Source organism: Dreissena polymorpha, chromosome 1, assembly GCF_020536995.1.
Source record: "Dreissena polymorpha isolate Duluth1 chromosome 1, UMN_Dpol_1.0, whole genome shotgun sequence".
NCBI classification, from domain to species: Eukaryota; Metazoa; Mollusca; class Bivalvia; order Myida; family Dreissenidae; genus Dreissena; species Dreissena polymorpha.
In genome coordinates this window covers 47,844,736-47,866,992 of record NC_068355.1, presented here as the reverse complement: position 1 = coordinate 47,866,992, position 22,257 = coordinate 47,844,736, and the positions used below count along the sequence as shown (strand labels likewise).

The 22,257-nt window shown below is 35.1% G+C and overlaps 4 protein-coding genes across 11 annotated transcripts in view; 3 read left to right on the top strand and 1 right to left on the bottom strand.

The window, feature by feature from the left end:
• Window positions 1–6,791, top strand: part of LOC127879229 (glutathione S-transferase-like) — a 252,638-nt gene extending 245,847 nt beyond the window's left edge. Inside the window, exon 8 of the mRNA XM_052425972.1 lies at window positions 6,660–6,791. The gene's annotated coding sequence lies outside the window, so the exon portion shown is untranslated. The remainder of the gene's footprint in view (window positions 1–6,659) is intronic.
• LOC127879193 (uncharacterized) overlaps window positions 1–22,257 on the top strand; it is a 341,912-nt gene that overhangs the window by 194,235 nt on the left and 125,420 nt on the right. The gene's annotated exons all lie outside the window — the stretch shown is intronic.
• Window positions 1–22,257, top strand: part of LOC127879101 (S-crystallin SL11-like) — a 97,380-nt gene that overhangs the window by 7,176 nt on the left and 67,947 nt on the right. For 3 of the 4 annotated variants that reach the window (XM_052425746.1, XM_052425777.1, XM_052425766.1), the window contains 5 exons: window positions 3,138–3,275; window positions 3,689–3,784; window positions 5,155–5,270; window positions 6,099–6,206; window positions 6,481–6,713. In XM_052425746.1, coding sequence (XP_052281706.1) covers window positions 3,138–3,275; window positions 3,689–3,784; window positions 5,155–5,270; window positions 6,099–6,206; window positions 6,481–6,657 — 635 coding nt within the window. In that variant the 3' untranslated portion in view covers window positions 6,658–6,713. Of the gene's footprint in view, window positions 1–3,137; window positions 3,276–3,688; window positions 3,785–5,154; window positions 5,271–6,098; window positions 6,207–6,480; window positions 6,714–22,257 lie in introns of those variants that run through there. The other variant, XM_052425757.1, reaches the window with a different exon arrangement.
• LOC127879074 (uncharacterized) overlaps window positions 17,773–22,257 on the bottom strand; it is a 192,044-nt gene continuing 187,559 nt past the window's right edge. The window contains exons 10-13 of one of the 2 annotated variants that reach the window (XM_052425684.1): window positions 21,533–21,616; window positions 20,980–21,123; window positions 20,286–20,632; window positions 17,773–19,998 (exon numbers count right to left, since the gene is read on the bottom strand). In XM_052425684.1, the coding sequence (XP_052281644.1) occupies window positions 19,828–19,998; window positions 20,286–20,632; window positions 20,980–21,123; window positions 21,533–21,616 (746 nt within the window). In that variant the 3' untranslated portion in view covers window positions 17,773–19,827. The remainder of the gene's footprint in view (window positions 19,999–20,285; window positions 20,633–20,979; window positions 21,124–21,532; window positions 21,617–22,257) is intronic. The other variant, XM_052425674.1, reaches the window with a different exon arrangement.

Sequence of the window (22,257 nt, the reverse complement as noted above, 5' to 3'; positions counted from 1 at the left end):
GATGCATATAATGGATATTTTAGACAGGGGGGCACGCGTATACGGGAGCTTACCGCGTTTAAGTGAGAAAGTTGTTGCAAAACTTCAAAGATGGCGTCGTTTCAGTGTTTTTCGTGAAGGAGTAGTGGATATTTTCACCGGTAAGCCAGTTTATTTTTATATTTCTTTTAAATGAATAAGCCCTTTCGGCTTTACGGTGTTTGTGCTCCCCTAGGTTTTTTGTTTCAAAACCGTAGACGTTGGAATAAAAAAGTTATTGAAGCAAAACCGTCGACAAATTTGTTGTTTAATTTCTTGACCTTCGAGATGTTGGATGTTCGAATATCATTTTCTCTCATAATAAACAGTATTTGTGCATGTGTACAGTAAAATATAACATAAATCACGAATATTTTATTATCTCGACGCGTTGTTATGTCTATTAATTCATTTAATGCCGAATTATAACGGGTTAACCCCCATTTTTGGAACTAAACTTCTTTTTAAGCAGATTTTGGGACCTGACTTCTAAATAATTAACAGCTCTTTCCTATGTCACAAGGTTTTATGCGAAATAACTTTCGTGAACGAATTCCGCATTGGTGCGAATGTCTTGGAAAACATTTTCACTTGAAGAAATCAAGAGTTTTCTTTTTTCTATTAATTGTTTTATTATTAATTTGTATTATTATATGTTTTATCGCGTACTTAACGCTTACATTTAGTGTGTGTAATATAAGACATTCGACGGTATTGTAAACACAGTGTAATTCTTACCTGTTTATTTTAACACATATGGACATACTTATGTTTGAATATGCATCCAACGGAATACTATGCTTACTATTTCCAGATATCTAGACGCCAGTTATATATGTTGGGGATGCCAAGATTTAGAGTGTACCGCTCTAGAATGCGATAGGTACATGAAAACCCACCAATCAAACAAAAAGATTACGTCGAAGTACCTTGCCAAACAATCACATATACGTGCAATAAAAGTGTAATGAAAAACAGAAGAGGGTAAAGCCGGTTTGATACTAGTATAAGGTTGATGTAACCAAATACTGCCATTGTTGCGATTATGAATACATGAAGCAATTTGGAATACTAGTACCGGACATCTGCTTAGAAGATGCATATTGGTGGATGTTTTTTTTTATGATACTTAAATATGAATTGTTTATTTAATACAATGACATTTGACGCGTTTTACCATGACGATACTGATACATGTATGTGACTTTGATGTGACACATTTTGAACGACCTTCGTTTAAACCAGTTCTGAGTTGGTCACTATATTATAATCGCAAAAGTGAATTTGTAGTGGATAGAAAGATTTGTGCAAATGCAATACACGATATGATTTCAGTAGAAGTGATCAATATAATTTTTATACATGTATGTTTTTTCTCTTTTATACCTATGTGAATACATATTATTTATGACTGTTGTATTGGGGGAATAAAGTATTGGTTCACTTAGAAAGATTATTTCGTTTGTTCCTAACATTGCCTTCTAATCGTTAGTAATGTTAATATGTCAAATGCATAACGAATTAAATCCGACCCAAATCTTTTTTATCATGTATGTAAGTGCTGAATACAATTGAAAATTTATGCAGAGACATCGTAGGAAGAAATGACGTAACACAGATAATGGTTTATTTTCATAACAAAGTGAGAAACTAGCATCATGACATATACGGAATAAAACGTGTAAGTAAGTAGCACTCATAGCAATTATATGTCAGACGTGTCTATCTAGACTTTATAAATAAAACAAAAACACTACAAACATCAGCTGTACATGTTTTGTTATGTTCGTGTTTTTTATTTGCTGTTTTAGTCCGGCTCTGTTGAAGGATTCTTTCTTGCATATTCTACATTTAAACTCATGTGGTCCATGAATGGGGCATGATATCTCAATCCTCCCCTGATGTAAAATTCCTCATTACATATGCTGCAACGAAAGATGCACTTATTTTCGCCCTTTAACCTGCATCATCTGAAAAGACAGTAAAAGAATGGTTAAAAAAGTTCATAGCAGAATAAGGTCGACACGTCATAAAATACATGGAATTAATTATAATATTACTGACAGATAAACGTTCTATTATCTCGTACATCAGCCACCACACAACCCATCTTCTTGAAAATAGGTGAACTGATTCAATTGGTCGGCAGGTTTTTCGAACAGGATTATTATTATTTAACAGTAAGTAACGTGATTAAGAAAACACTTATATTGCACCACGTAGCATGCTATAAAACTATAATATTGAAGTACACATATACACTTTATTTAAGATGGGTAGGTATATCATGTCAAGCTCTTTTACATATGAAAGAGCTGTTTGTCATTTGGAAGTCAGGTCCCAAAATGTGCTTAAAAGAAAGTCAGTTCCGAATAAGGGGGTTAAACCAATAATGTTTGCCAATAAATTAATTATCAGTGATAAAACGGCGTCGGTAAAATGAAACAATCATGATTTTATTTATATTTTACTGTTCACGTGTGTCAATACTGTGTATTATAAGAGAAAATGATATTTGTACATCCAATTTCTCGAACGTCCCGTAAGTAGACAACAGATTTGTGGACGGTTTTCCCTCAATAACTTTTTTATCCCGACGTCTACGATCTTGAAACAAAAAACGGAGGGAAGCACACACACCGGAGATCCGAAACGGCGTATTCATTTAAAATAATTATAAATACAAAGGGGCTTACCGGGTGAAAATATCCTCCCTTCCTTTAAGAAAATCCAACAAACGACGCCATCTTTGAAGTTTTGCAACAACTTTCTCACTTAAACGCGGTAAGATCCTGTATACGCGTGCCCACCTGTTTAGAGCATGGTAAATGTTCAGTATTACTGTTTCCTCACAATTATCAAAACGAAAATTTGCGAATCAGAAACGATTCTTTTCAATTTTGTCAGTTTACCAAAACGCAAAACGGTCCCTTTAAGATGCAATATTTGAAGTATTAAACATTCTTAGCACCAACTTTTTTCTTTTAATATTATTTCGAGCCCTTTCTTGACAAACATATTGATCTTAAATGTATATTTAGTATTTCAAGAGGAGAGGAACTCACGAAGAAATCGTTAACATCTGATTGGTTAACCGTTTTGCATGTTGCGGATTTCAGAAGATCACAGCTATAAATTGTTTTATTTCGACTGGAGAGGCCGTGGTGAACTATCTCGAATGATGTTCACAGCAGCGGGTCAAAGCTTTGTCGACCGTAGGATAGACTTCTTCAAAGAGTGGCCCGGTATTAAATACAGTGAGTGACTGGTGCTTTTAAATATCATGTACCTTAACTTGTGTTCGCATTTGTTCTTATAACTTTGACATGTAATAAGGACGGACATGCGTAAAGGTCGCATTCAGGGACTCGAATCACATGAGTCTCGTTCTGGGAAAACTGGGCTTATTGCATGGGTGTAAAGTGTCTTCTCAGATTCAGTCCGCACAGGCTAATCTGAGACGACACTTTCCGCTTAAACCGATTTGTCGTTAAAGAGACTTCATTTTAACGAAAAATACCATACAAGCGGAAAGTTTCGTCCATGATAAGTCTCTGCGGATTGCACAGGCTAATCTCGGATGACTTTTTACGAACATGTATGAAGCCCGGTTTTCACAGAGTCTGAGCGCGGCTCATATTTGCTTACAAGAAAATATTAAATATTCCAGCAATGCCCCAGTATGTCGTACCAGTGCTCGAGGTTGACGGGCGGACGAACATCACACAGAGCATGGCGATAACTCGCTACCTGGCCAGGAAATTTGGTAATTACATGTATATCATAAGATGTTTTCAAAATGTGTATTAATCGCTATGATTTTTATGACCCCCTTCGAAGAAGAGGGGGTATATTGCTTTGCACATGTCGGTTGGTCGGTCGGTCGGTCCGTCCACCAGGTGGTTTCCGGATGATAACTCAAGAACGCTTATGCCTAGGATCATGAAACTTGATAGGTAGATTGATCAACTATCGCAAATGGCCCCTATTGATTTTCAGGTTACTAGGTCAAAGGTCAAGGTCACGGTGACCCGAAATAGTAAAATGGTTTCCGGATGATAACTCAAGAACGCTTATGCCTAGGATCATGAAACTTGATAGGTAGTTTGATCATGACTGGCAGATGACCCCTATTGATTTTCAGGTCACTAGGTCAAAGGTCAAGGTCACGGTGATCCGAAATAGTAAAATGGTTTCCGGATGATAACTCAAGAACGCTTATGCCTAGGATCATGAAACTTCATAGGTACATTGATCATGACTGGCACATGACCCTTATTGATTTTCAGGTCAAAGGTCAAGGTCACGGTGACCCGAAATAGTAAAATGGTTTCTGGATGATAACTCAAGAATGCTTATGCCTAGGATCATGAAACTTGATAGGTAGATTGATCATGACTCGCAGATGACCCCTATTGATTTTCAGGTCACTCGGTCAAAGGTCAAGGTCACGGTGACCCGAAATAGTAAAATGGTTTCCGGATGATAACTCAAGAACGCTTATGCCTAGGATCATGAAACTTGAAAGGTACATTGATCATGACTGGCAGATGACCCCTATTGATTTTGAGGTCACTAGGTCAAAGGTCAAGGTCACAGTGACCCGAAATAGTAAAATGGTTTCCCGATGATAACTCAAGAAAGCTTATGGCTAGGATCATGAAACTTCATAGGTACATTGATCATGACTCGCAGATGACCCCTATTGATTTTCAGGTCACTAGGTCAAAGGTCAAGGTCACAGTGACAAAAAACATATTTACAAAATGGCTGTCACTACAACTGAGAGCCCATATGGGGGGCATGCGTGTTTTACAAACAGCCCTTGTTTTTATTAGCACTCGTTTTGTCAGACATAAATATGTAACAGTAATGTTAACGACATATATGTAGAATTGTTTTATATAATCATATCACATGTTATGTTTCAGACCGAAAAGAAAGATTCTGAACGATTGTAAAAATGCAATGAAAAATGCATTGTTTCAAATCGTTACTCAAAACGACAGGCTTTTACATTTTATGTCTAAATGAATATGACAAAACTATTTTAGATAATCAGCTCTCAATAGTGAAATGTAAATTTATTGAACAACAATCATTTACCGTGCCTTTATGTATATTCAATGTTTCCAGATCTGTATGGTAAGAACGCACAAGAGATGGCGTTGGTAGACCAGATCATAGAGACAGTTGTGGATATTTTCTCCGGAGTGCTTAAATTTCAGGAAACTCCAAACGCGACAGAAAGGGTATACACTATAAGAACTATTATCTTGGATACACAATCTATAACATTACATTAAAAGTATTACTGGTTTAATGTACTATTGTGAATGTAATTTAAAGCCATGCGAATACAGAAATGCTCGAAGGGCCCCGTCGCACTTAAACATAAGACCCAGATATCACTTGCAATTTTTGCCCCTATGGGTGGCCGATTTTCATATTCTTTGTAATTCGAACATTTTTCGGGGAGAACGGCTAGAAGAAAAAGTGGTGTCCTAAATGCAACAGCGCAAACTGTTAGCTTTATCAGATAAGTATTTTATCAATTCTCTACTAAATCGACTACTAGAACATATTTAAACCATATGACCACAGTTGTGCTTTGCCAGAAAAGTATTTTGTCAATTGTCTACTAAATCGACTTCTAGAACATATTAAAACCATATTACCACAGTTGTGCTTTACCAGAAAAGTATTTTGTCAATTGTCTACTAAATCGACTACTAGAACATATTTAAACCATATTACCACAGTTGTGCTTTACCAGAGAAGTATTTTGTCAATTGTCTACTAAATCGACTGCAAGAACATATTTAAACCATATGACCACAGTTGCGCTTTACCAGAGAAGTATTTTGTCAATTGTCTACTAAATCGACCATTAGAACATATTTTAACCATATGACCACAGTTGTGCTTTACCAGAAAAGTATTTTGTCAATTGTCTACTAAATCGACTACTAGAACATATTTAAACCATATAACCGCATTTGCGCGGTCAGTGTTGACACCAGTGATATAATTTTATGAGTATTTGAGCATGATTTTGCGATTTACTTTTTGTTTTGCAGGCAAGAGTCAAGGCGGAGTTCTACAAGGAGAACTGTCCGAAGTATCTGCAGTTTCTCGAGAACCTCGTTGCAGAGGGAGGTAGAGATAATTTCGCTGTCGGCGATGGGGTATGCGTGCATTGTGCAAACAAATAAAAGAAATGTGCTTAGACCATATGACCATATGAACAACCATATCGTATTTTTATTGTCATGTTACAATATTGTATAAATGGTAAATATTAAGTTATCACGAACTTGTTAGAAAACGTATATACCGTAGCCTTATCACATTCGACAACGATTGAACCAACCATGTACAATTTCAACCGAGATTATGCGGTTTGTGAGATTGACAAGATCTATCGGCTACATAGTCCAAACAAAGATATTGTATTTTCAGCTAACGCTCGCTGACCTCGCGCTGCACGTGTATATCGAGCACACTGAAGCCCACGTGGCACCGTCAGATCGGCCTCTTCTCAACAACTACACGCGATTGGCTGAGAACCGGAGGAACACAGAGCGCATTCCCAAAATAAGGGATTATCTCGCGAACAGACCACACACTGATCTATAAACCTATGATTGTGTAATTGGTCATAGCGATTGTATTAATAAATACGCCTTACATTACCTTTTTTTATACATACATGTTATATTATCGCCTAGAACGTGTACATTTATTCCGGCAATAAAGTTAGTTGGGTCTTCCTTGCATGTGCTTTTAACATACGGGTGTCATTGGTTATTTATATAGGAAATGCTGTGCGTGTTAAGCTTGAAGTTGTTGGTTTATTATTATTGTTCGGTAATCGTTTCATCCAGTGGCACAACTTTCACAACTCTCACTTTGATATCGACAGATATGACAATTGTTCGGTTTTACTCATTAAATATTTCTTATAGTATCGTCATAAGATGTTTTTTGTTATATGTTATCCGTACAATTGGACACACAATTAATGATGACGGTTTGCGTCCGAACATCAGGTATGCCTTCAACTTGAAGTCTATTCAGAAATCCTTTAGGTTAATGGAGGTACTTTTTCAAATTTTCATTCTGATGTCACATCTGTTATCCAACCCACCTTCGATGTAGCTTGTACTGAAATCAAACATCTGCTCTTTTTGATGAAAACTAAGAATATAAGTATTGTCACAGAGTCCTTCTCTTTGAACCAACTAAATATGATTAATGACCAAACGTTTGTTTATTGCCAGTATGTTTCTAGTGAATGCATTATTGGCATATTTCTGTCCAAACGAGTTTGTTAAAACCTTAGTTCTGCATTTTCCGTTGATCTACATCTTATAAGACACACAAATATTCAAATTCCTCACCGTCACCTCAAGGTTTATTATAATTTTGCAGACTAGTCTTAGATATATGTGTCCCAAATAGTAGTGCGTAATGTTTTCATCATAATATAGTACATTAAAGAGATCTTTTCACGCTTTGGTAAATTGACAAAATTGAAAAAAGTTATTTCAGAATCGCAAATTTTCGTTTTAGTTATGATATTTGTGAGGAAACAGTAATACTGAACATTTACCATGGTCTAATATAACCATTATATGCATCTTTTGACGATTTTAAAACCTAAAAATTATAAAGCGTTGCAACGCGAAACGATTGAATAATTTGGAGAGTTCTGTTTTTGTCGTTAAATTTTGTGAAACTACGAAGATTGCTTATATAAGGTATAAAATACGTCAAGTAAATGTACTCGGCGGAATAGCTCAGTAGGCTAAAGCGTTTTTACTTCAGGACTCTGGCAGGACTCCAGGGGTCACTGGTTCGAAACCTGGTCCGGGCAATGTTCTTTTCCTTTTTTAAATTTTATTCTTGATTTTTTACTGGAGCTTTTACGATCCAATGTTTACATTTATCGATATAAAGCCTTTTTATGAATAAGTTAAAAAATGCCAAAATCTGTGAAAAGGCACCTTTAATTTGAAGACTTGAAAGATGATTTTGACAAAAGTAACGTACAATCATGGGCTAACATAAATGAACAGAATATGTCATAACAAGCAGCGGAATTTAAGTCTGAAATCCGAACAGCGGATCAATACAAATCTAAATAGGACTTTAACAATGGCAGAATATAAATATTACCCTCTAAATTTAAATCGCATGCATTTGATTACGAGATACTCATTCACGCATTTCGTCAGAGTCGTTAGTTTTTCTGTTCTGATCTATGTGTGCTCTATAAACAGTTCCGTGTCACAAAAAATGAACGTTATCTTCCTTTTCTGTTCAGGTAGGGAATGTCTTTATCGTTCATTTTTTTATCTCTGGTTAAGATATTCGTATCATCGTGCTACTAAGCATTGTTACCGACTTTAACAAAGATTTTGATAACATGGTCGACATTCCATTTACCTCGATGGAATACTACCCTCTACACGGCGTATTTATTCCGAATCCATAACCTTTGATGATATCGTGACAGGAACATCACGGCGCCCTTAAAAACGGCAAGCACCGCTTCTAAAGGTACTAAGAGTTCCGTCCCCGGTAATGCTTTCTTTAAACTTTGTTAACAAAAAACAAACTTTCTGCAAATCCCTCAACTAAAATAATAATGATGACATCACTTAATCGTTTTTACTAGTAGAATCTTTTGGATATGCTCCACCATTCTGGAGACAGGGTCAGTGATCCAACCCTGTATGATTGACGAGTTTACTCCAAGCCTATCGTGTCCTCTCGTAAATACGTATGGCGAATATGTCAGTCGTTCCGACAATGTGTGTGTGTGTGTGCGTGGGTGCGTGGCTGGGGCCTGGTAATGTGCGTACGTGTAATCGCAAACTTGTCAGGTACCAAAGCACGTGTAAAATGTAAAATTCAATGCAAAAACCACTGTCCATATATAACTACAGTGTGCCTTGTTTGTTCATTTAAGATGTCACTTTAGCTACTGTTGTTCTGTATAACACATTTTATTACTGTATAGTATGTTCTACCATATTTATGCAATTTGCGATGTGCTTCCACATGTGTATATGTTTGATTGTACGATTACGTAACTTAATATTGGTAAGCAAAATCTATCTATAATGATTTGTATACTCTTTCTACTGTACTTTTAAAAATGATACTATTTGCAAGTGTACTGATTCCATGCTAAGATATTAATCCTAAGTTATTATCATGTACTAGTGAATACACCCAACATAAACTCAAATATCATTATAATGATACCAAACATATCAGCATCTTATAATCATTTACCTATTTGCTCCTCTATTTTCTTTGCTTTATACGCTCTCATGACATTCCCTGGCTAAATAAAAACATACAGGCACAAATCCGACAACAAAAACGTCCATACAGAACAGCTAAACAATTAAATAGTGATATGCACAGGTCACATATCCGGCGTGTCAGGAATGAGGTCGCATTACTTTTACGTAATTTAAAAAACAACAACAAATATTTTAACAACAGTTCACGTACACTAAAGTCATCTTTCGCTAAAGACTGGTCGAAAACACTTCGAAAATGTATCCGTACTAACGTAAGTACTTCAATTCCACCTCTATTCGATTCAAAAGAACGTATCTTTGTAGCAAATGACTCATGCAAAGCTGATATGCTGAACAAGTATTTTGCTTTCGAAAGCCACCACAATATTCCACCTATGACCAACTCAAACGGTAACAGTCATATTATACAGGAAAAGTCATTGACTCAATCAAATGCCTCAAGCTAGGAAAGCATCCGGTCATGATGGAATTGATAATCGAATACTTAAAGAGTCAATGTATCAACTAAGCTACCGATTGTGTGATATGTTCAACTCTTGTCTAAATACTACAAAAAAACCTTCTTGTTGGAAAATTGCTTATGTGTGTCCGATTTTCAAAAAGCGTGATCCATCCGTAGCGTCTAACTATCGACATATATAATTGTTAAATACTATTGAGAAGGTCTTTGAGAGAATATTACATAAACACATTTTTAATTTTCTTCATTCAATTTCATTTTTTGCGCCCACTCCGTCTGGCTTCTGCTGGTTATTCGACTGTGAATCAGCTTACATATAATTACAATATATTTTTCAGAGCCCTAGACGAATGCCTCGAGGTCAGAAATGTATTTTTTCCATATAAGTAAAGCTTTTAATAAAGTATGTCACAAAGGACATTATACAAACTACAACAAGCAGTCATTCGAGGAATCTTATATGTTTGTGTAATTATCTTTCTAATCGAAAGCAAACAGTAAACTTACCGGGAACGCATTCAAGTCCTATCGAAATGCTCGCCGGAGTCCCCCAAGGCTCTATTCTAGGTCCACTTATGTTTCTAGTATATATAAATGACAATATCGCTGGTATACAAGCACACATATATTTGTTTACTGAGGATACTAATTTATTATACTAATCTTTTCATGGTCGTAAACTCGCCAAATGGAACTGCAGCCATATTGCAACAGACATTGATACAATCTCCAGCTGGGGCGATAAATGGTTAGTATCCTTTAGTCCATCAACATCCGAATCAAACCTTATATCTCGTAAATAATAAACCATCTCATCAATCGCTGACTATGCAGAGCATTACTATATATAATGTTTACTCATCACACAGTCCCAGTCGAAATGCTGTAGCTAGGTGAACATTAGGAGTACGGTGGGATATTGCGAGAAGAAGCGAGAGCAAGTTGTTACCTACTTATAGACTTGGACTCGACATGAAAGAAATTTAATCAGATAACCCCTTTCTGTAGAATTCCTTGTTTTAGAGGGATTGCAATCAAGTAGCTTGAAATGAGATAAAACAGACATTTAAATATATATTTATTCATGTGCATAATGTGTGTTTTAATTTGTCCAGTATTTAATGTAAAGGAAGTGCTGAATATTTACTTCTGTCAAATAAATGTTAATGTTATGTGTTTCTTGTCGCTTTTGTAAATCCGATCACAATTGCTTGCAAATAACTACTTAAAGCTTTGACCATCATTGAGTCATTGCCTAGAATGATAGACCAAACTACTCATCTGGTGTTAAATATTTATATTACCGGGAATAGTGCTCAACTTTACCCATAGCCTGCGCTTTATTTCGTCAAAATAGATTAAATAATAAAATACTTACGTGGATTTGAAGTTTCTTAGCGGAGGCAATGTTTACAATTTTCTTCTTTGTGTGCAGCCAAAATAACGTCAAGGACCACGAGGTATGGCCACATTGTAATGACGGTACTTGGCGTGCGCATATATCTTTTATAAAGGAAAATGCAGGAAACAAGTTCATATCATGCGTCGATTAAAAATAGTTATTGACCGAAACACTCGGGAGAAAATGTACGTTTCATTTGTTAGACCAAATCTTGAGTATTCAATTTTTTTATATATAATTGTGCACAATTTGAAACAGACAAACTAGAAAATATCGAAACGGAAGCCGCTCGAATATTATTTGGATGCCCGCCTCTAGTTCCATTAGACGATCTTTATAATGAGCCAGGATCGGACATAAGTCAATGAAGACTTAAACATACATTTGTATTAATGTATAAAATGAACTCTAGTAATATAAATGTACATACATACTTACAATCTCTTTAGCCGCAACAGTTTGCTAAGGCAGCAATTACTCTCTAAGAAATTCTTCACACAATTCAGGCCCGAACATCTCTGTACTCAAATTCGATACCATCTACTGTATCTGAATAGAATAATCTTCCCGATGATGTCAGACACGCCGAATCAATCCTTTCCTTTAAAAGGCACCTTAATATAGATCGACCGACTCCAAATCCTTTTTTATCCGGTGCGAGACGCTGTCAAATGTTGCATACGCGCTAAAGGTTTAGCGCCCTAAAGGAACATCTTTTCAGACGCAATATCATAACATAAACTCTGTTTCTCTGTGAACGAAACGCCATCACATTACTTTCTCGAATGCACTCAGTATGCACATATCCGCGTTGGATTTATAAACACGATATCTGCATATTCCGTCCCATGCATGACACTATTCTATTTGGAGACGAAACTCGTGACTACTTAACCAATTCTAAAACCGGTGATGCAGTCCATTAATTCATTATCGTTAGTAAGCGATGTATGACGTAAATCTGCTACATATTATTTCAAAACCTCTTCCTATTTTCCCCAAACTTCACCCACATATCTCCTACACCTTCCAACTTTCGTCCTATACCCTATAACAATTACACCCTGTCATCGGCGTTGCTCTTTTTGCCTAGTGTGTTTCTTGACTTATTATTTTAAAATGTAATCATGTTCTAACTAAACCATACACGTGTATATATTTCCGGCAAAGGACTAAACCGTATGAAACATTGTCTTTCGTTCTCATCCCATTAAAACGTGTTATTTTTTATAAAGGTTTTATGACATTGAATGTATGAAACTGCTCGCTGTAAATAAATATGTTTAAACTCTGAAATACCTGCTGTCTAGGGTGAAAAATAAGAACCCAGGTTTCTTGTAGACTATCTAATAGGACTTAAATGTATATAAAGCGTCATCCAATCGATATAATTATCAGTATGATTTTTCGTTTAATTGGGAATAAATCACGTTTTTATGTCCCCGGTAAGGTGGCATATAGCAGTTGAACTGTCCGTCAGTCAGTGAGTCAATCAGTCAGTCAATCAGTCAGTCAGTCAGTCAGTCAGTCAGTCAGTCAGTCAGTCAGTCAGTCAGTCAGTCAGTCAGTCAGTCAGTCAGTCAGTCAGTCAGTCAGTGTGTCAGTCTGTCCGTCCGTCCGAAGACTTTAATGGCCATAACTTTTTAAATATTGAACATAGCAACTTGATATTTGGCTTACATGTGGATCTCATAGAGTTGCACATTTTGAGTGGTGAAATGTGAAGGTCAAAGTCATCCTTCAAGGTCAAATGTCAAATACATGGCGTCTGTCCGTCCGTCCGAAAACTTTACATTGGCCATAACTTTTTCAATATTCAATATAGCAACTTGATATTAGTCATGCATGTGTATCTCATGGAGCTGAACATTTTGAGTGGTGAAAGGTGAAAGTCAAGGTAATCCTTCAAGGTCGAATGTCAACTATATTGCGTCTGTCCGTCCGAAAAATTTAACATTGGCCTTAACTTTTTCAATATTTAAGATAGCAACTTGATATTTTGCATGCATGTGTATCTCATAGAGCTGCACATTTGGAGGAGTAAAAGGTGAAGGTCAATAACATTCTTCAAGGTCAAATGTCAAATATATGATGTCTGTCCGTCCTTCCGTAAACTTTAACATTGGCCACCACTTTTTTTCAATATTGAAGATAGCAATTTGATATTTGGAATGCATGTGTAATTCATGGAGCTGCACATTTTGAAAGGTGAAAGGTCACGGTCATCCTTCAAGGTCTAAGGTCAAATATATGGCATCTGTCCGTCCGTCCGAAAACTTTAAATTTCGCCATAACTTTTTTATGCCCCTGAAGTGGCATATAGTTTTTTAACTGTCCATCTGTCTGTTCGTCAGTCCGTCCGTTCGTTTGTCCGTCAGTCAGTCCGTCCGTTTGGCCGTCCGTCCGTCCGCCGGTCCGAAAACTTTAACATTGCCCCTAACTTTTGCAATATTGATGATAGCAACTTGATATTTGGCATGCATGTGTATCTAATGCAGCTGCACATTTTGAGTGGTGAAAGGTTAAGGTCAAGGTCTCAGTTCAAGGAGAAAGGTCAAGGTCAAAGGTCAAATTTTGCAATATTGAAGATAGTAACTTGATATTTGGCGTGCATGTGTATCTCATGGAGCTGCACATTTTGAGTGGTGAAAGGTCAAGGTCATCCTTCAAGGTCAAAGGTCAATTTTTGCAATATTGAAGATAGCAACTTGATATTTGGCATTCATGCATATCTGTTGGAGTTGCACATTTTGAGTGGTGAAAGGTCAAGGTAATCCTTCAAGGTCAAGGTCAAAGGTCGAATTTTGCAATATTGAAGATAGCAACTCGATATTTTGCATGCATGCGTATCTCATGGAGCTGCACATTTTGAGTGGTAATGGTCAAGGTCATCCTTCAAGGTCAAAGGTCAAATTTTGCAATATTGAATATATCAACTTGATATTTGGCATGCATGCGTATCACATGTAGCTGCACATTTTGAGTGGTGAAAGGTCAAAGTCAAGGTCATCCGTCAAAGTAAAAGGTCACAATTTTGCAATATTGAAGATAGTAACCTGATATTTGGCATGCTGTGTATCTCATGGAACTGCACATGGTGAGTGGTGAAAGGTCAAGGTCATCCTTCAAGGTAAAGTTCAAAGGTCAAATTTTGTAATTTTAAAGACAGCAACTCGATTTTTGGCACGCATACGTATCTCATGTTACTGCACATTTTGAGTGGTGAAAGGTCAAGGTCATCCTTCAAGGTCAAAGGTCAAATTTCGCAACATTGAAGAAAGCAACTCCATATTTTGCATGCATTCGTATCTCATGGAGCTGCACATTTTGAGTAGTGAAAGGTTAAGGTCATCCTTTAAGGTCAATGGTAAAATATATGGCTTCAAAGCGGCGCAGTAGGGGCATTGTGTTTCACGAACACAGCTCTTGTTTTTATATATGTCAATATTCGAAATGAATGCCCGTCGATGTAAAACTAAGTAAACACATTAATAGCGTAATTGCATAAAACACATAGCAACACAAGTTCTTAAACAGATGCACCCATATGGTTTACATGAACTTGAAAAAGTCAATGTTCATCCTTCAATAACACTAATGTGTGTTAATTAAACTATAAACACATATAAATAAATTCAGTTGCTAAACGAGAAACCAAAACGACTCGTAAAACATAATAATACTGTTTTCTTACAATGATCGCGGTAAAGGCTGGTTTCCTTTAAATATGTATTCAGACGTTTTGCAATTAACACATAATTATACTTACACTTATACAAAATTAATCATCGGCAATGTGATTATATTTAAGATTGCAACATTACTTTACACCCAATTATGCTACTTTAATAGTAAGAGGCTCGGAAAAATAACATATTTCAACAATTCGTTTGTTTCATAGGTTTGATAACACGCGTTTAACAGGCTGCAAGGATTTGGAAAAAACTTGTCCCACTTCCTCTGATTGTTTGCACTTGAATTTACCGCCAATCCGTCGCTGGATCTGTGAATACTTAAATTTCATTAAATTATATCTTTCAATAGAAAATGAGTCAATAAAAACTCATGAAAACTGTTTCAGTTCATTTGCTAAAGCTGGCACACGGAAGACACGCTTATGTCTTAAAACCGTGACATTAAATAGACTGATAGACGGTAAGTAAGTAACAAACAGCGATCGTATTGTTCCTTATCGACTTCATTATACAAAGAAATCAAATTATTTATCTGATGATACTAAACCATATTGAATTTGAACGGTTATATCACGCATGTAATTGCTGATTCAATCTGATGAATGTGATTAGCATACATTATGCGCAATTCTGAAATGACCATCTTAATACAAGGTTAAAGCGCACTAAAGTTGTATGTAATTCTCTGTTATATTTTAATGAAAATTTCACGTGTATTCACAACATAAGAAATGCAAGATTTAATACAATATGAAAATAATGAGACTATGTTAATGTTGTATAAAAGGCTACTGTTGTGGAAACTGCATTATCGGTTTACACATATTGTCAACTCTTAGAGGTAAATTCCCATGACAAGCGAAAAATTAATGTCAATTGCATACAGTACAGATTCACAAGACAAACACACATGATTTAAAAGGAGTACCTGTTTTAAACCGGGGAATGCAAATCATATCATTATTTGCCTTAACATCTTGTAGATGCCCAATTATCACAGTTGACCCGGCATTGTATACACAATTGTGCATCAAATACATATAATTGTATTCAACATGAACAGTACATACGTACAGAAAAGTAGATGCATACTTTCTAATAACTCGTTATTTATTTCATTAAATCAGATCTCTCGATCATGCTTAGATATTATAGATTAAAGCATCATATGCAAATCAAGTACCCACATTCATAAATGCGTCTTTTGTATTGCCTAAATACTGATTTGTCATACGATATAAAAACTTGCTTAATTTTAAGCGAAATGCCGATGGAGTCTTGTATTTAACGCTCGTTGATTTTATTATGCACCATAATGTCACGTAACAGTGGCTTATCGGAATCGGAAAGCGAACATATCACTTCTCGTGGAAAAAAAATTGCTGCCCGTACTTCGATGACAAAGCGAACAACATATCACCCCACTTAATATATCTCTACAAATCGTCATAATTTTGTAAATGACATGGCTGGGTGTCAAATACCGGGTTTTGATTGTCAACTTTGGACGATAGAGTGTTGTAACGAAATTCATGTCAACGTAAAGATACCGCCATTTAGCTAACAGTTCCTCACTGTGTTTATAAATTTAAACGTGTGTTTGTTTTTAATTAATCAAAATAGCAACATGCAAACCCTTGTTCATAGCACAACGTGTACCGGTATATTCGTATGCAATACAAGATTATTATTATCTTGAGAAAGATGATAAAATAATCATCCCGAGTACACTCATACGTCTAAGGAAATGTCGGTGTTTGTACAAAAGGTGAGGAGTGAAAACACTCGGGACAAATCACTTTAAATTCCAATTGTAATCACTTACCCATTTTCAACTTATCACAAAATAACAAGTAGATCATATGCACTGAAGGTTTACTGGATTCGTTTGTAATAGAGGTTCATTTTTCTAAAGGAATTCAGCTAGCTCGTATGAATAACCAAATTAATTTGTTCATGCTTAACCAGTCATATTTAACTAGAAGTTTCGTTAAATGACATTTTATGGAGTATTGGTGTAAATAAACATGTGATTGCTTCAGGTCAAACATACAAATAAACACATCTATCACTCTTTGTATGGTGAGTGATAGCTTATAAAATTGCAATTAGCAAATAAATCATCTTTTTATTACTACCGCCAACAGAAATATCATTTTTCATTTTATGAGACATTAAGTAACTTTACTGAGGAAAGATACATGTACATACAGACCAAGAATTAAGTTTGTAAAATATTAGTTTTTATTAATTTAGCAGCAGCAACAACTCCAACGTTTCAAACTTTAAGTGCCGGGGAACAAATTCAAATAAGCATTAAGTGTTCTATATCGGCCTTGAATAGATTCGAATTCGTGAATATCGTTTTGTTAGATTTCGAAAACACGCAAACATAGCCCCGAAGAATCGTGTCCCTTTACATTCAAATGTTTCTGCATTGTCAAAGTTATAAGATGGAAAAGGATCAGTGCGCTACGAATGAAGGTCACCATCAAACGGGATGAATGAATTAACACTAGTGGTTGCAATCGGTTCCCCAAAACCGAGTCGATTAATCGGAGGCCATAATCAGCGATTAATCGAGTAATCAGCATCTTTAACAAAACATGAAGTTTTTAATATTTTAATCAGTTTTTTTATATTAACATTATATTGATATATTTAATCAAACATATCGTTATCATGACTATTCCTTATGTGTTTTGTGATGTAATAATGAATAAATGCTAAAACATCTTGCTTCGTGTTCGAATAAGTGAAAAATCTTGTGGCTGCAATGTTACGTACTGTGTTGAAAACGGCGTTAAACCCCAATAACAACAAGTCAACAACAAGATTGGTAAATAAAAACAGATCTTTAAAAAGTTATTTTATTTCAAAAGAACAACTTTTATGATCATTATCGAAGAATATGAAAATATCTACTTAAATATGGACCTTATGATAATAGTTTCTAGACCACTTAAAACAAATTCGTTTCTGACCGACATCTTGAATTGCCTATACACATCCATATTACGATCGCTGATTGGTTTAAAGGGGTTGTTTTATCCAATAATAAAAGCTCGTTTCAGTTGAGCGGAAAACAGAAATGGTGTGTTAAAAAAATATCGAATGAGGGTACGGTAAAAAATTCGTCAACTTTTCGTCGACTCGAAATTGTCATCGTCATCGTCGCGTCAGCAGCAATTCGTTGACGACGCGTCGACGATCTGATTAATCAACTCACCAAAGATTAACACCATAACATCTGATCTATTTCCATGCAACGCGATTTTTCATTTTGGACACCAATTTACAAAAGACGCCGTTGTATAACATTTTATTTCAGTCACTTTGTTATCAGCGTGATGCATACATTTTTTTTTAGCTTAATCATAAGATTTTAATAAATAGGCTGCATAGTAAAGGTAATTGCTAATTAAATAGGTTTATGGTATTGTCTCGTAATTTATGCAGTTACGCGAGAAAGAGCAACATGTTGTTTCAAGTTATTATTCACAGCGATTCAAAGGAAGGTAGTAAAAGAAAGAATAATACACTTTTAGAAATAAAACTTAATTTAAACTTTCTTAAAGTGCGAAGGTTCTACCACTTTGTATCCGTTTCTTAGTATATTGGGCATATTACAAATTAATGCTGATGAATGCAAACTTCTGCAGTTCTCGATAACTAAATTATTCCGATACACTGTTTGTATTATATCCTATATAATTTTCACAATTATACAATATTTTTTAATCTACTGACAGTTTACACTATTCATGGTTTAGCCATTTCTGTATTATAGTGTTTCTGTATTTTGTGTTACATATATAACGTTTCTCGACATTTTATATTATGTGTTCTTATTTTTCAAGTAAAACACTCAATTTCCTTTCTTAAACCATGGCTACAAGAGAATGCGCAAAAGCATATGTTTTTCACCATGAAGACATGACACTTCAGACAGGCTACAGTTGTCAATATAACATAAAAAATATAAATATTCCAGTTGAGGACATACTCAGTGAGATTGGGTCGATCAGTTCATTGTTGAGAACATTAGAAACTTATTGTTATGAACCCCTTACCGAATACAAAACATCACGTTTTAAAATAGCAGATAAGAACGATTTTGTGAAGATTTAATCGTATACTTTCTTTAAAACAGCTGTTTAGACAGGGGTGTAAGTGAATTTCATGCTAAGGATACAGACAATTATACATTGCTTTCGCACCAAGTACTTTTGTTTCTTAAGGCGATGTCTTGAATAATTCTTACTGTCTGATTTCTTACATAAACGAGATATGGGGTAAGATAGCGGCGTAGTTTTTATTGGATATTCAATATTTTATATTTGATGACTTAATACCTCGTTAAAAAGTATTTAAAATTGTGTCAGTGGTACATAATAAAAGCATAAATTTTGTGTTTGTGAAAATTAAATCATGACATTTCAACCAACGTGTGTACATACATTATAAATGAATCCATTACGTATTTTTATTACTGGCATTTAATCTCGCAATTTTGATTAAATATACTTATGATATTTCCGGTTTTACTGTTGATGGCCAATAGCTTCACTGAGATAAGCCGTAAACTGTTCGAGAAAATCGAAATCATTTTTCAACAGATTTACCTCATATAATCCAATATGATATCAACGAATTAACATTATCAGATGATATAGAATAAGAGGTCAGCTAGATGTGTTCCCGACATAAATCTTAACACAGACAAATCTATATACCTTCTTATAAAATATTTGATATACACTCACAAAGTTAAACATTAGAATAGTTAATGACGATTTTCTACCAAGCAGCCAATAATAACTCTCTATTAGAGTTTTTTATGCAGCGCTAAACCGACAGTATAATGCGAAATGACATTCGTCAACAACAAATTTAAAATAAGCTTTTTGTTTAAAAGTTTAGTCCAACATTTGAAATATGCGTCACTGGAGTGGATGTGGATGGAGCGGTGTCTTGAGGCTTCACTTGCACGATCTTCTTCACAATGACGATGGCAACAATCAAAGCCACCACAGCCAGAGCACACAGCACGGCTATTATTCCCCAGAAAAGCGGAGTATGCTAGGATCATATATATGAAAATATATACATATTCAGAAGATATACTGATTTAGCTTTTTATTAAGCACAAGGTGGAAGAAAAAGTAGCACACAGTCTAGGAACATACTATTATATATTGATTGTATCTATAATTATGACGGCCAATTGTATTGACTTCTACAAACATGAATAAACTGACCTATCAGAGCTTTAAAATAACATAATTATTTGAAACATGAGTTTATATGCCCAATATTGAGTCCTTTTTAAAAGTATGCTTAACTCAAACTTGGTAAAATGGTCATACCTGATCTAAATAATCTTCAGGTAAGGTGGTTGATGATAGTTTCAATGTTAAAGCAGGTGCTGTAACAGTTGCAGATATACTGGTCAAAGATGCCATGAACAGTGCGGACGAAGTTGTTGTTACTGATATCGTTGCTGTTGTTTTACTTATTGTCGTTACCGTTGTTTGCGATGTAATAGTTGGTCTGCTTGAAGCTAATGTCACAGTTTGTGATATAGTGGTTGGCTTGCTTGCATACGAAGTCTGTGAGGCTGTAAATGTTGACATGCTTGTAGACGATGTCGTTGTTTGTGTAATGTTCGGTCCATATGTTGAAGACACTATTGTAGACTTTGCCGTTGTCGTAACTGGTTTGTTTGTAAAAATGTTGTTTGTTTTGTTTGCAATTAAACATAGAAACACATGCATATCAATATAAGCTATACAAATATACAGTTAAAATAATGATAGTTTATTTATAATAAAGGTTTATCTCTATGAGCCGATGAGTTACCCGTATGATTTGAAGTGTTATTGTAATATTCGGCTGTGCTTTATGCGTTATGTAGTCACTCATGTTTTAACATGAAAATAAATGACAGGTTTATTATAACGAATTATGTTAATAAATTCGGAAATGCCTTTTATAGAAATAATCAAAATTTCTGATCCGTAACGGATTTAAGTACATATGTAAATGCACATTTCTACTTACAGCTTATTTCACAAAGATGACCGATAAAAATTATTGGACATATACACAGGAATGATCCTGGTTGATCCAGGCACATGCCCCCATTCTGGCACGGTGCGGAGGTGCAGGCAGTGATACGATTCTCACAGTGAATGCCTGTGTACTCTAAGATGAGAATAAAATGGCAAATAGTTATACTTCAGATATACTGGAGAATACATTTCATGTATATATTCTTATCATTACTTTTTTATAACCGATGAAACAATATGTTTGGTATAGTAAAATGCAAAAATTAATATTTTTATGTTGTGCTAAGTAGAGAAGTAGTGATATATTAGTGACGTATATCCTTTGATCGAAAATTTTGTTGGTTTACAAAATGCAAAGCGCTAGTGAAAATATGTATTGTCTCCATTTACATCGATTACAAAACACCATATCACACCAAAAGAAAAATATAAACTGATATGTAGGTTGGAAAAATACAATAGGCAAAGCATTCTAACGTGGTAAGTACATAATACTAGTAGTTTGAAATAATGACGCTCTTATGTCACTCAAATGTATTTACCTCTTTCACATGTGCATATGAATGATCCATTCGAGGGAAAGCAAGTTCCATTGTTCAAACACGGAGCATCTTGGCACTGTATTGCTGGAATTATTTGGTTCAATATTTATTATTTTGATAATTTGAAATTACCCAGATTGGAGCAGTGATTAGAAGACAGTTTGTGCGTATTTGCTTATGTTTTGGGCAACGTGACATTGTACACTAGTAATACATGTATGTTCAATTATCACAAGACAACAACTATGATAGACCTGATTTCTCGTTATCACTGTTTACGATAAAAAGTTAAAATACTCTTAAAATTTGTTTCGGATATGCACATATGCTTGGCAATAACGTGTCTGTATTTAAAGACACAATGTCAAAGTAAACATATATTTATTCTCAAACATGATCAATCATGAAAACGTACCTTGAGAGCAGTTTTTGCCTACATATCCGGTGTCACACACACAACTTTCTAGTGGATTGTCAAATACATTCCGACATGTTCCTTTATTTTCACATTGCACTTGTTTACAATTATCGTCATCTAAAACAAAACATCTTTAATAAAGATTAATATTCACGGGTCGTGATAAATAAATAAATTATTGTATGTTTTTGATTTTATAACTGACGAAATTCAAATTGTCTTCATGGCTAGCACAACAAAAAGTGGTGTTTTCTTTGTACTTACCAAGTATTATGTCTAAAACACACCTTGGTTTCGACGTTATTCT